The following is a 13,504-nucleotide window of genomic DNA, read 5'->3' on the forward strand; positions in this document are numbered from 1 at the left end:
TTCCTTAGTCACTGTATTATCTACTTTTGTAGCTTTAAACTATACCATGGTTATGTATCAATGAGTCATGATCAGGTTTTGCTTCACAACTGTAACTGAAATTGGGGTTGAAGAGCAGGTGCCTAGTTGCTATGTGATGAATATATCTATATAACAATTATCTTCATAGCAGACATCAGGATGTTGCAGCTGTTAAAAAAAAAAAAAAAAAGAAACAATGAAGAATGCTACAGTGTGCTTCAGCCCAGTTTGTAATCACAAGGTATTTGCATTTTCACTATAGTGTCAGCAAATCTTGTCCACCTGGTAGACTGAGAGTATGCCTGTGCTGGAAAAGCTATTTCAGGGCCTTCATTTCCTACTGTACCTTTTCTACCTTGTTAAATGTGACAGAAGCAGCATAATATCTTTCTAAAGTATACACCTAAAGCATACCAGGTGTTTCTACTCATTTAAAAAGTACTCAGTGTGATAGCTCACAGCTTCTTCTGGATGTGGTAGTGGCAATGGAGATCCCTATTCAGTGTTTGGGAGAGGCAGATACACAATGGAAGCTCTCGTGCTATCAAAATTTGGAGAAAGAATTTTATTATTATTTTATTTAATAGTACCAGCTAAAACAATGCAGTGGAGAAGTTGCTTGGAAAAGTCAAGGCCTGCTTCAGTTTTGTACCCTATCTTGGAAATCTTGCTGTCCCTTATGGTCCTACGCTGTGGCTTTCATTGGGCACATGTATTCTTGAAGTCATATTCATCACAGACAGACTTCATTGTGGATGGATCTGTATCTGGGTGCTCAGCCACTACTAAAATGGGCTCTTTTAAAGTGTGTTATCACTGACTCGTTTAGCTGAAAAATGGTGAACCACTTCAGAAACTGATTCATGGGCAGCTTAGATGCCAATGCCACGTGGATAGCTGGGAGAAGTTGAGACAACTATGTTGTTTATAATTTAGTCTCACCCCTTAGCTGCTGAGTACTATCTCAGATAAGTCTAGCCAATTAAAGGAGGCTTGTATGTCAGATAATATTCTACCAGTTTGAAGACAATATAAAAATTATTACGGGTCCTGAAAGGCAACTTGTGAAAAAATGCTATATAATAAAGTATTAGCCACTTAGCAAGAGCCATCTGCTTAAATTCAATTGAGAGGAAGCTAGCAAAAAGGTCTCTTGAACCAGTAGAAATAAGTTTTCTGCTTGTTTTCACCTTTTCCAAACTACAAGTTGCTGACTTAAGTTAGTTTTTCCTCACCTGAAAGCCACGCAGTGTATCTGGATAAAGACTGTTGGCTCAAATGTTCACATTTTTAGGATTAGGAAGAAGTACTGGGGAAAGAAGGATGTAAATGTTTAAGTTCCTGTCTTCCTTACCAATATTTCTTATTACTTGAATGACTGAACAGAATAAACTGGCAACATTCCTGGTATTTGCTGGCGCTTCTGCATCAAAGTACATCTTGGACTTCACTCTTTGTTTGTCATTAGGTTATGAGCCTTTCCTATTTGAGGTGGGTAGGGGAAGAAATTACAATAGTGCTGATCTGTAAATTCGTTTTGTTTGGAGGCTGAATGTTTGTCCAAGGGCAGGAAGTGCAGAGCATTGTGTGTGCTTTTTCTGTGTGACATCACGTGATTATGTGAAATGTTGCTTTCATGTTGCCAAAACAAATGGGGACCTTCAGGCCAAGAACGGCTTTAAAAAGCCAAGTACTTTCTACCACCCACAACTGCCTCTTAGGGCATTTTTGGCATTTCCTAGAGGTTTCCTATAAAAGGTTCTGAGCCCCAGGTTAGTCCGTTTTCCATAACTTGCTCCAAAGGTGAGCTTTTTGGCCACTTGATGTTAACGTGTGATTTGTATCATGTCACTACAACTAAGTGCCGGGTTATGCAGGTGCAAAGCATTTGTAACGTATCTCTAAAATGGCCGACTCGTGGAATATGGAGACAGTCCGAGGATTAAGGGCTGGAACTGGGCAAACAAGCTTATTGGAGACTGGAGTGCAAAAGCATTGTACTTTGAAATGTGAGCAGAAGGTGAGAACAAGTTGTGTAGCATTACTTAGGAGTGCGTGCATCTTAGAAAGGGTGTTGAAATATCAGGCAAGGCACAGAACTAAAGATGATTTAGCAGAGATGAAAAGGTTGTGCAAGAGCTCATACTGTATTTCATTAGGGCTGATTAATATACATGCGCGGTGATGAAAAACTACCAGAGGCCTCTTTATCTTAGCAGAAGGAGGCTGAGCGAGAACAAGTAGCTTGACCCTGGAGATTCAGTGTAAAAAGAAAAAAGAACACATTTGATTAGAAAGATGGTTCTTTTTCCTTCATTATGACAAACTGCTTCTGGAGGTAACGAATTCTCTGTCTTCAAACCAAAAAAAAAAAAAAAAAAAAAAAAGATTGTGCCTCTGGAAAAGATGACTTGTTTTAATAAGTTACTAGGCTTGACGTGTTAGACCGTAATGAAATATAATGATGTGAAATAACAGGAAATGGTTTAATGGTCCCTTGTGCCTTTAGAGATAGGAGATATATTTGCCGGCAATATTGGTAGGAGTTCTTCCACACTTGTTCTACTGCTTTTATTATAGGAATGTATACTGTGTCAGCTCACCCTACACGGTAAGGTTACATAAAGAGGAGAAAAGAACAACCCACGTAACCTCATGTTTTTCCTATACCATAATTTGAGTATAATTAATCAGTGCTGTTAGAATGGACCCTAAATAATAAGAATATATGCTCGTGTACAACTTAAACTGCTTGCATTTCTGTTCAGAAACGCACATTTTGCCAGTATGGATAGACCCTCTGGGCACCTAATCTGGAATTGCAGTGCCTCTGTACGTAGGCCAGGAAGTAATTCTTTGGTAAATAATGAGACACTTGTTTTTGGGACTAGTTGGGAGCAACATCCCGTGCATTTCGTTAGTTCGGTTCATGGAAAACTATGTTGGTCAGGCTTTTAATTACAGCTCACAAATACATCTAGTTCTGCTACGCTGGAACGTATTCATGCGTGCTTAGTCAAAATCTTACTAAAGATGTCACTTTTGTCCCCATTCAAAGCAGCGTAACAGCTCATTTGCATGGAAGGGACATTTGAAGATTTTTCTTTTTACTATTTTTTTTTGCGACATTATGCTTTCGTATTCCTAAGTCGTAATAAATGCTCGCTTTGCTCCCTTAAAGAGCTGTTCTTGAACTTGCAAGTCTAGCTGTAGAAGTACATAGTTAGCACGTGTACCAAAACGCACTCAGATGCTTTGTGGAAGGGATGAGAGGTGAAACTGCAGCAATTCTTTCTGATGGCTGCATTCATAGGATTTGGTGTAAGGAACACAGTCTGTTTCAGTCCTTAGGTAGCATCAAATCTTTAGGGTTTTCTTTGGAATATGCCATTGAAGTACATGGAATTCAATCTACTGGGGGGAAATGCTTCTGGTGTGACTGTGTGAGAGTAGTGGGGACGCAGCTGTGATGCTGCCCATGTAGTACCAAATTAACCATTTGCAGAAGGGATGTCTCTGAGCAGAGTTAGCGTGGCTGTGCTTCAAGTCAGCTCCAAACGCAGCTTTATTAACGAGGCCCTCAGCAGGGCTGAGCATTCACTTACACTGACCAAATTGGATGCTTTACGAATTACGGTGCTGTTGGATCGTGGACAAATTACAGATGTGTAAATAGGGATTACCTGCTTTTATTCAGAAAACCCACAGAGGCTTTCTACGTACCAGTGTTTCAATGTCAAAGCAAGGAAATCTTAACTGCTCGGTCAGGAAGGGTTTAATTGCTGAAATGGGTTCAGTCTGAATCAAAAGCTCTGGATTTACCCTGGTGAAAGCACATCCAGGATGTGCTGAATTCTCCTATATTGATTCAGGGATCAAATAGACTTTCTTTCACTGTAAACATTTATCTCGGCAATGAGTCACTGCCAGACTGCTCAGTAAAACACTTCTTCCCTTCAGTGCTAGCTTGGCTGGGGAGAGGTCTGGTCAGCATCGTCCCATGGGAGGCTGTTTGGCTTTATGCTCAGTGGTGTCCATAATAAAATGACTGTGGCGTATCTTCAGAGCTCCTTGGAAACATAAGGGTGGTGAAGGCGATCGCTTAAACCATAAAGCAAATCCTGGTGTTTCTTAGAATGGAAAAGGAGGAAGGTCAGGCAAAACCATAGTCAGATTTGAAGAGAGGTGGGTGTCCAAAATGGTCATAGACTTAGATGCGTCTCTCATTACGATAAATCCTGAAAAGTCTTTTGAAAGATCTCACCTTGGATGAGGTAATTTTACTTTTTCTGGAAGTGCAAACGTGCCGTGAATGTTGAGAGAGAGTTCTGAGGCTCAGAAGGCAATTGAGGCCCATTCTCAGGGCAGGATGGATATGAAGGACATGTTCCTCAAGGCACTGGGTGACGTTCATAGAATCATAGAATCGCTAAGGTTGGAAAAGACCCACAGGATCATCCAGTCCAACCATTCACCCTTCACCAATGGTTCCCGCTAAACCATGTCCCTCAACACAACATCCAAACGCTCTTTGAACACCACCAGGCTCGGTGACTCCACCACCTCTCTGGGCATGTCTAAGGTCACACCAAAACGTGTCCTCCTCACAGCTGAAAAGGAAGGCCAGGTCGTCCCTATGCCATTTTGTCTGGACACCTAGGGTCTGAGATGTATTAAAAGAGTTACGCTGTGAAAAGATAGAAGCGTGGATGAAGTTTCCCACCCAGACAGCGGTGCTGTAGGAACACAGTGGTGTGACTGTCTGTCACCTGGGCAGTCACACCTGGGCCGTCACCTGCAACTTTACCGGTTAAAAAGGTGCTTTTGCCAACAGTTTAACTGAGGAACCACCTGGATTCTGCTACTGTGTTGCAAAGCATCAGCAGGGATTTTACTAGCATAGCCCATCAGCAACCTGTGTATGGAGTCCAGTACCGAAAAGCCAAGAGGGGAAATAACGGGCAACAGCATCTTCAGAACTGCCCTTTCTGTTGGAAGCACTTGAGCCGTTTCAGGTACAAACGTTGAGATGAAGTCAGGGATGGTGCTTGAGAGCATGGCTATGGGCAGGAGGGAGGCCCTGCACTTACCAGGGTTAGCGATGGTAAGGGATGCTTGGGTGTAGTCGGTGCAGGGCTGGTAATTGGTGTTAACATGAAAGTTACACGAGAAGAAAAAAGGGAAGGAGCGGGAGGCAGATAATTGAACCTTTGGGGAGACTACAGAGAAAGGAAGTTGGCACAGAGCTAAAAGTAACTTACAGAACAGAGAAACAGTTTGTTAGATAACCGAAGGCACGGGCATAATAGAACAAGGCAGGGATGCATAGGGATGCAGCCAAAGAGGATCAGGAGATGCGCGTCCTTAAGTGTTGTATTACTGTGGGGAAACACAGCCAAAATGGGCAATAAACAAAACCCCAAGCAAAGCACAGAATACCCTGTCAGCTGAACTGCTGGGTGATCAGTGAGAAAGCCCAGTGCAAAGAGGGTGCTCTGGGTACGCAGTCCTTTTGTTAGTGTAGAGTTTCCTTTCCACTCCCCTCCATACAACCAGAGAAATTGCATGCTTATTTATTTTAATATGCAAACAAGTTCCAACAGTGCAGTTGTTAAGGCAGGAGAAGTGTCCCTCTGTAGCTCCTGTAGTGTTGCTTCAAGCCATGTCCCAGTGGCCAGGTAGTGCCTGGTGTCACCTGCCCTGTCTGGGGATGGGCAGATGGAGGATGTTTCCTTTTTCTGAGCACAGAATCGTTTGAGTTGGAAGGGACCCTTAAAGGCTATCCGGTCCAACCCCCCTGCAGTGAACAGGGACACCCACAGGTAGATCAGGTTGCTCAGAGCCCCGTCCAGCCTGACCTCGGGTGTCTCCAGGGATGGGGCATCCACCACCTCTCTGGGCAACCTGAGCCTCACCACCCCTTCTTCCTTATATCCAATCTGAATCTCCCCTCTTTCAGTTTGAAACCATTTCCCCTTGTCCAGTCACAGCAGACTGCTAGAGTCTGTCCCTTCTTTCTTACAAACCCCCTTTAGATACTTTCAGGTCTCCCTGGAGCCTTCTCCGTGCTGAACAGCCTGTGCCGAACAGCTCCCTCAGCCTGTCCTCATAGGAGAGGTGTTCCATCCCTGGGATCATTTCTGTGGCCCTCCTCTGGACGCGCTCCAACAGGTCCCTGTCTGTCCTGTACCGAGGAGTCCACATCTGGACGCAGTACTCCAGTGCGGTCTCACCAGCGCGGAGCAGAGGGGCAGGGTCAGCACCTCCCAGAGGTGTCAGATATCTCCCCGCAGCTCCGTGCCGGAGGGTGCCGACCCTCCCGGGCGGAGGGGGCGAGCCGAGGCCGGGGCAGCGCTGCGGAGCCGCGGGGAGGAGGCAGGTGCGGGGAGCGGCGGCAGAGCCCGCCCGGGAGCTGCCCCCGCGGGGCCGCGGCGCCGCCCCGCACCTGGGCCCGCCCCGCGGAGGGGGGCCGAGCCGAGCCGAGCCGGTGCTGTGCGGCGCGGCCCGGCGGCGGGAGCATGGCCCGGGGCGGAGGGGGCCCGGCGCCCTGAGCGGCGCCATGCGGGGCCGGCTGCTGGCGCGGCTGCGGCGGCGGCGGCTGTTGCGGCTGCTGCTGGCCCTGGGCGCGCTGGCGCTCGGGCTCTGGGCCGCCTACCTGGAGCTGCTGGCGGCGGCGGCGGGACCCGGCGGCGGGGCCGGCCCGGACCGCAGTAAGTACCACCCGTCCCGTTACGTTCCGTCTTCGTCTCTCTGCCCGGTGCCTGGGCCGGAGCCGGGGTTTGCGCCGCGAGAGAGGGGCCGGTGTCGGGATTTCGCCTCGCCGTCGGCTCTGTTCGGAGGGCTGTCACGACGCGGGACCCGGCTGGGTTTGCGGAGTCCGATGGGCGGGCTCGAAGCCGGCGCTTTGAGTATCGCCTTAACGGGACGGCGGCGGTATGTTTGTATGTACAGGAGGAGGCAACGCGCGCCCGGGAGATGCGCGCTGCTGGCCTGGAAACGGTGCGCTTGGTGCGAACTTGGAGGAGTACAGCAGGGAGGAGATTGGGTGCGGGCAGATCCCTTTCCTCTTTCCTTCTCCTTTTCCCTTTTCCCTTTTCCTTTTTCCTTTTCCGTTTTTCTTCCCTTTTCCTTTTTTCCTTTTCCCTTTCCCTTTTTCTTTTTTCCTTTTCCTTTTCCCTCCGCATTTAAAGGTCGATGCGTGTTTTTATATAAACACGGTTATTCCATCCGTGCTGTATGCCTTTTCATGTTTGTCTGCTACACTCAAAGGGCAGTTCTGAATAGCCCGTGGTTATGGGTGTTGTTTCCTAAATACAGGCAGTGATTGGCATCGGTCCATGCAGTAGCAGTCTCCCCAGCACACCGAGCTGCTAATGCTGCTCAGCATCTCGGTCGCTTTGTCCAATTCTCATTCCCGTGGGTCAGCCTTGGTGTCAGCATTCAGGTTTTCAGCTGCAGCTGTGCAGGGAGCTCCATGAGTATCTGCTCCCGCAAAGGCACTACAGGACCAGACCGTCAGCTGGTCCATTTGTTCCTTGTTATCTGTGATCTTAAGGTTAAAACCCTGTATTTATTGTTCCAACCGTGGCAGAGGTCTGATTTTGGTGGCCGCAATGGATCCTCTATCTGTGATGCCCTTTTTATGTGTGGGGAAGTTAGTTGGGACAGAGAAGATAGGCTGCACCGTGAGCCTGTGCCATGTGGCATCTTCTATGCCGTGTAGCCAAGCTTTCAGGTTGGATATTAGGGAAGAGTTCTTCTCCAAAAGAGTGCTGCTGCATTGGAATGGACTGCCCAGGGTGGCGGTGAAGTCACCGTCCCTGGAGGGGTTCAAGAACCGTGTGGATGTGGCACTGAGGGACATGGTTAGCGGGCATGGTGTGGTGGGTCTGTGGTTGAACTCAGTGATCTTTGAGATCTTTTCCAACGTTATTCTATAGTTCTATGATTCCTGCTGCATAGTAGCCTGCCAACGCACCCAAAGGTCCCCATGAAAAAATGTAAATGTGAAGAGGGCTCCTGTGGTGCAGCAAGGGAGAGAGCCAGGCTGTGAGGTATGAAAGCAGTTGTGATAAGGGGAAAGGGCTGGGTGTGTGCAGGCACACGGTGAAGGTGCTTGTACTGGTAGCAATGCAAAGGGAGAGGGAGTGGAAAAATGGGCTGGGAGGGAGGTGAGAATAGGAGGAATGCACACAAGCAAGGAAGTGCTGTTATGCTCTGGATTCTTCCCCTCTGCCTTTAGGCAGGACCGACTCTTACACCTTAGAAAATTCATCTTGTTTCAAGACTGAAACTGGAAACAGTGACACGACTGCGGTCACTACCAACTAAAACAGAAGATGAGGAAAACAACTGTATTATATTCAAGCTCAATAAAAAGTTGTACTCCCTCCCAACCCACCACGGTTGCTGGTGGCACAAGGAGGGAAGGGTGCAGCCTCATCAGGATCCCTGCAGCACCAGAGTGCTGGGTATTGAGGTTGCATTCGCTGGCCTCCTGGGGAGCATCTCGGAAGCTGCCAGCAGAGCGGGGTTAATCCATGACCTTCCCCACCCTTCTTCTCACCCTGTACCTCCAGAAGCCTGCTTTGTTTGAAAAGAAATCTGGGGCTGGAATGAAAAACAACTGGTATTTGTTTTCTTCTTCTGGTTGTTAGAACAAAATAGTGTTTTCTTCTCTTGGGATTGGGTTGGCTGTGTTTGTGACCCTGTGTGGTGGCTCTTTCCAGATGTCCCGGAGAGCTGGCAGAGGAGGGGGTGATTCTCAGTGCAATTAATGTTGGTTTTTTTTTTCCTCTTGTTTTTGCATTGCTTTCCGTTGTGTGTCCCAGGTGGGAGCCCTATGTAAGTCACAGCTGGCAACCAACCAAGAGCTGCCATCTCTAATGACCTGATGCAACGGCCTCCCCAGTTATTGCTAATAAAGTACAAAGGCTGTTTACTCAATAATTTTTCTAGGTAAAAGGCCATAAGGTTCCTTCCATGGAGGGCAGAAAGCTGTAGATCTGTTGGGCTTGGAAGGGAGCTAAGGGAGATCTGGTTTTGTCTCCTGTGTCTGTAATTGATCTTTCTCCTTGCCTCCGAAAAAGCATTGTGGAACTGCCTACGCAGGGATGGGTATGTGTGTGCTCTCTGCAGAGAGGTCCTCGGGCATGGCTGTTCTCCCCAACTTCATGCTGCTCTCGCTCAAGAGGTCACTGTGGAGTGGGAGAAGCAAATCTGCAATGGCTGCAAACAATGGAGTTAAGTGGTGCTTCAGAGCTGTGACCCTGACTGTCCTCCTCTTATGTATGTGGAACTCTGCTATGCAACGAGTTAAGTATCCTCCTCTTATGTATGTGGAACTCTGCTATGCAACGAGTTAAGTATATTAATTATGGAATCGAAGAATCAAATCACTAAGGTTGAAAAAGACCACTAAGATCACCTAGTCCAACCCCAACCTATCCCCACCATGCCCACTGACCACGTCCCTCAGTGCCACATCCACACGATTCTTGAACACCTCCAGGGAAAGTGACTCAACCTGTGCCACTGCAGCACCACTCCTTCTGAGAATAAATGTTTCCTAATATCCAACCTGAACATCCCCTGGCACAGTTTGAGGCCCTTACCTCTTGTCCTGTTGCTGTTACTCAGGAGAAGAGGCTGACCGCCACCTCACCACAAGCTCCTTTCCAGGTCATTGTAGAGAGCGATAAGGTCTCCCCTGAGCCTCCTCCAGACTGAACAATCCCAGCTCCCTTAGTTGCTCCCCGTACGACCTGTGCTCCAGATCCATCATGGCTTCATTGCCCTTCTCTGGACATGTTCCAGGGCCTGTGTGTCTTTCTTGTGATGAAGGACCCAAAACTGAACACAGCACTCGAGGTGTGGCCTCACCAGTGGTCAGTACAGAGGGAAATAAATAACATTGTCTGGGAGAGAATAGAGGACCTCAGAGAATCTACTGTAATAACTGATACTCAGTGGTCCCGTGGCATTGTATCACTGTGCGGGGAGAGGCTCTGGCTGTGGGGTTCCTGGGCACAGAGTGGGAAGGGCTGGGTGAACGTGTGGGCCCTCAGGAGTATTACCTTCCTCTGAAGGTAATACTGAAATGAGCAGCCAGTCTGGTTAAAAAGAAAGTAATGCCTTCAAATGTATCCCTAAATATAAGAATATGGAGGAAAGCTTTACTGGCAGGGCTGTTTTCTCCTGGGCAGGAGAGCACTCCTGTTGTTACTGGGAGGCGTGCTTGTTTCTCTTATTTTTCTTTTTTTTTTTTTGTTAATTGAGCATATTTGGCTGGCCTGCTGCTCGGTAGGTATTTATAGGAATCTTAAATAAACATGTTTTCAGCTGAGGGAGGAAAACCAAGCAGGCTGATGTGAGCAGAAGATGGGCACAACTCTCCTCCCATGGGATGTGGCTTCTTGTCATCCGACACAAGTTGTAGCAGGCAGGACGCTGCCTCCCTGCCAAGGAACCCGGGCACTGCAGCTTGCACTGGCTGCCTCGCGGTATGCTCTGAGCAGAAGTGCTTTTCCCGCCTCTGCCGGTTGCCACACAGCGAGCTTCGCCCCACCAGTGAGGGCGGGAGGCAGGGATCTTCTTTTTAGAATCATAGAATCACCTGGGATGGAAAGGACCCTTAAAGGCCATCTGGTCCACCTCTCCTGCTGTGAACAGGGATGCCCGCAGCTCGATCAGGTTGCTCAGAGCCCCTCCAGCCTGGCTTTGAATGTCCCCAGGGACAGGGCATCCACTAAGGACTGGATGAGGGAGTGAAGAGTTGAGAAGAGAGGAAGCAGCAGTGAAGCACAGAGCAGCGGGTCTGGAGCCTGAGTCCTGCACTCTGCTGCAGCGCTGTTGGCTTGGCAGCACAGTCAGGGCGGTGGGCAAGGGCAGGGAGAGGTCTTCCTGGGAGAAAACCACTCTTGATGTGGATAAGTGGGCTGGCAAGCTTTGTGCAGAATCCCTCTTTGCTTTAAAGCTTTGTGTCAACATCATAAAAGTGAATCCCTGAACAAGCTTAGAGACAAGGTCAGCCCCAGCCGTTGCTCTGCCGTCTGTTTTTTTCTGCTGTGAAGGCTGTGCTATCTTGGGAGCCCCTAAGTCGCTTGCACTGATTTCCCTTATTGCAGGTGAGTGATGCTGAGCCAGGTTAGAGCAGGGTGTGCAGGATTAGATGAAAGTGCTGTGAGGTGTTGCTTGTAGAAGCAAGAGAGTAAGGGGTTCTGCTTTAACCTGCTCCTCCTGGCTGCTCCAACCCACCCCTGCTCCTCCGCGTTTCTGTGTTGTGTGTAAGCAATGCTGGGAGTATGTTGTCTTCCCACTCGGGTTTGTGACGGTCTCATTTCATGGGACGTGGGCTGCTGCTCTAATTCAGCAACATGCAGTTCTCGTGTCTGAAGTGGGAAATTGGAGGGACTCAGGAGAATCCAGGGAGATGTGCTCATAAAATTCACTTATGGCAAAACTTCCCCTCCCCAACACGTGTGCCTTTAATGTCCCTTTCCAGCCCTAGAAAATTGGCTCCAGGTTATTACAGAGCAGCATGAGCTACTTAAAACCTGTCTCGAGTCCTGGCAGGTGCGTATTGGTGTGTTAGGAGGCAGCTGGTGAAGCACTGAAGTTGCTCAGTGTAATTTATCCACTGCTGTAACCTCATTGCACCTATGCATGAGGCTGTGCACGCTCAGATATGCAGCTTTGTTCACGTGCACACTGTCTGGCTTTTGAAATTGCTCACACTCACACTTACTTGCCTGTGCATGCTCAGTATCGCTCTTTTGCATAGCTAATTGCACCGAAGGCTGCCGAGTGCCCACAATAAGAGGTTCAAGAATGTGGTGCTCCACGGGTGGCCGAACCTTTGCTGTTTCCCTTTAGTGGGTAAGTCAAGCTAGATACCTGCACCTCTGTTCTGCGCTGGTGAGACCCTACTGGAATACTGCATCCAGATGTGGAGTCCTCAGTACAGGAGAGATGTGGGCCTGTTGGAGCACATCCAGAGGAGGGCCACAAAAATGATCCCAGGGATGGAACACCTCCCCTACCAGTACGGGCTGAGACAGCTGGGGCTGTTCATCTTGTACCTCTGAGGACAGAAATGAGACACTGCTTTGCAGTGACCTGTGCCAACACCATTCCCCGAGGCACACCATGGTTTGGGAGAAGGCCGGCATTGCGGGCAGGGCAGGTTTTTGACGTGGAGGCAATTGATTCCTTCCCATACATGTACAGCAAGCAGCTTGTGAATCTGGCTTTTTCCACTTCTTGACGCGAAGTCAGGTTGGGATCTGACTCGTATGTAACCTCTTTCTGGAGCGGCGCCCAGCGTGCTGCATGAGAGCTGTGAGTGTTTGCTCTCTTGGAACCTGGCCCACCATCTGCAAGCGATTTGGGGACTTTCTGGGGCCAGGCAAAGACTGTGTATTATTATTAGAAAGAACCTCTTGCACCACCCCTCTAACTACATACGTTACCTGTGACAGGTTTGTGTAGAGGTGTGCCAGTGCAATGCATACTCCTGAGCCGCACCTTCCTGTCCTGTTGAATCAGGCTGCAAGGATTACTCATATACCAGGAGCTGTGCCTTCCTCTGTGTCTGCTCCACACCGTGTGCTTGGCAGAGGAACGCTATTGTCTTCTGGAGATGCATCTCTGCGGGTGGCTGGCATTGAGCTCTCAGCACGAAGGCTCCGTCTTGTGCCTCTCACCTGCAGGTTCAGGCAGATATGGAGGCAGAGTGGCGCTGGGAGAGGTGATTGACATCTTTCATCTCCTGGTATGGAATTACCGGTGTCTGCAATACTGTGAAAAGCAGGATGTCTTCCTGGAGGCTCTATTGTAGGTCATGGCAGTAGGGATTGTGGGATGATAGAGTTCTTCCTCCTGTGTTTGCAGTGATTGCCTTAAGAATAGACGGAGTTCGTGTACTTGATGTTTCAATGTTTCCCTGTGGTGTTTTTTTCTTGTTGTGCACTGATATTCCTTTTTTCAGGCACTTCCCAATCCAACAGCATTTTTTTTTTTCAAGCCTGCAATAGTAGTTGAGAAGGGCTTTCCAGAAAAGGAAATAAGCTGTCTTATTTAATGTGGTGGAAGATCTAAGAAAGGCACACATAATGCCTTGGGTGGGAACAGGTGTGAACTTGGTCCTTAGATACTTCCACTTTTTATGATCTGAGACATTCGTAGTCTGCGGGTTTAATCAGCCAAGCCAAAATACACCTCCAGCTTTGGGTCTTTGCAGTCTGAGCTCATCTCTTGTTCAGACTCCAAACTCATTTCTGAATGATTTTTGGAAGCTTAAAAGAAGAATTGAAAAAAAAAAAAAGAAAAAGAAAAAAAAAAACCAAAAACACAACCCAATACACAGCATCCAAAGCAGAAGAACAAAAGAAACCAGGTCTGCCTCTACTGACTTTGGCCAGGTTTTGACCAGAGCTCCTCTGTATCTCTACCCAAGGGGTCTGGAGCACAGACCTTATGAAGA

The 13,504-nt window shown here is 48.2% G+C and overlaps 1 protein-coding gene across 2 annotated transcripts in view; it reads left to right on the plus strand.

The window, feature by feature from the left end:
- The first annotated feature begins 6,369 nt into the window (after positions 1–6,369).
- Positions 6,370–13,504, plus strand: part of B4GALNT3 (beta-1,4-N-acetyl-galactosaminyltransferase 3) — a 61,541-nt gene continuing 54,406 nt past the window's right edge. The window contains exon 1 of one of the 2 annotated variants that reach the window (XM_416381.8): positions 6,370–6,731. In XM_416381.8, coding sequence (XP_416381.5) covers positions 6,581–6,731 — 151 coding nt within the window. In that variant the 5' untranslated portion in view covers positions 6,370–6,580. Of the gene's footprint in view, positions 6,732–6,784; positions 6,955–13,504 lie in introns of those variants that run through there. The other variant, XM_046901467.1, reaches the window with a different exon arrangement.

This window comes from Gallus gallus, chromosome 1, assembly GCF_016699485.2.
Source record: "Gallus gallus isolate bGalGal1 chromosome 1, bGalGal1.mat.broiler.GRCg7b, whole genome shotgun sequence".
Lineage (NCBI taxonomy): Eukaryota > Metazoa > Chordata > Aves > Galliformes > Phasianidae > Gallus > Gallus gallus.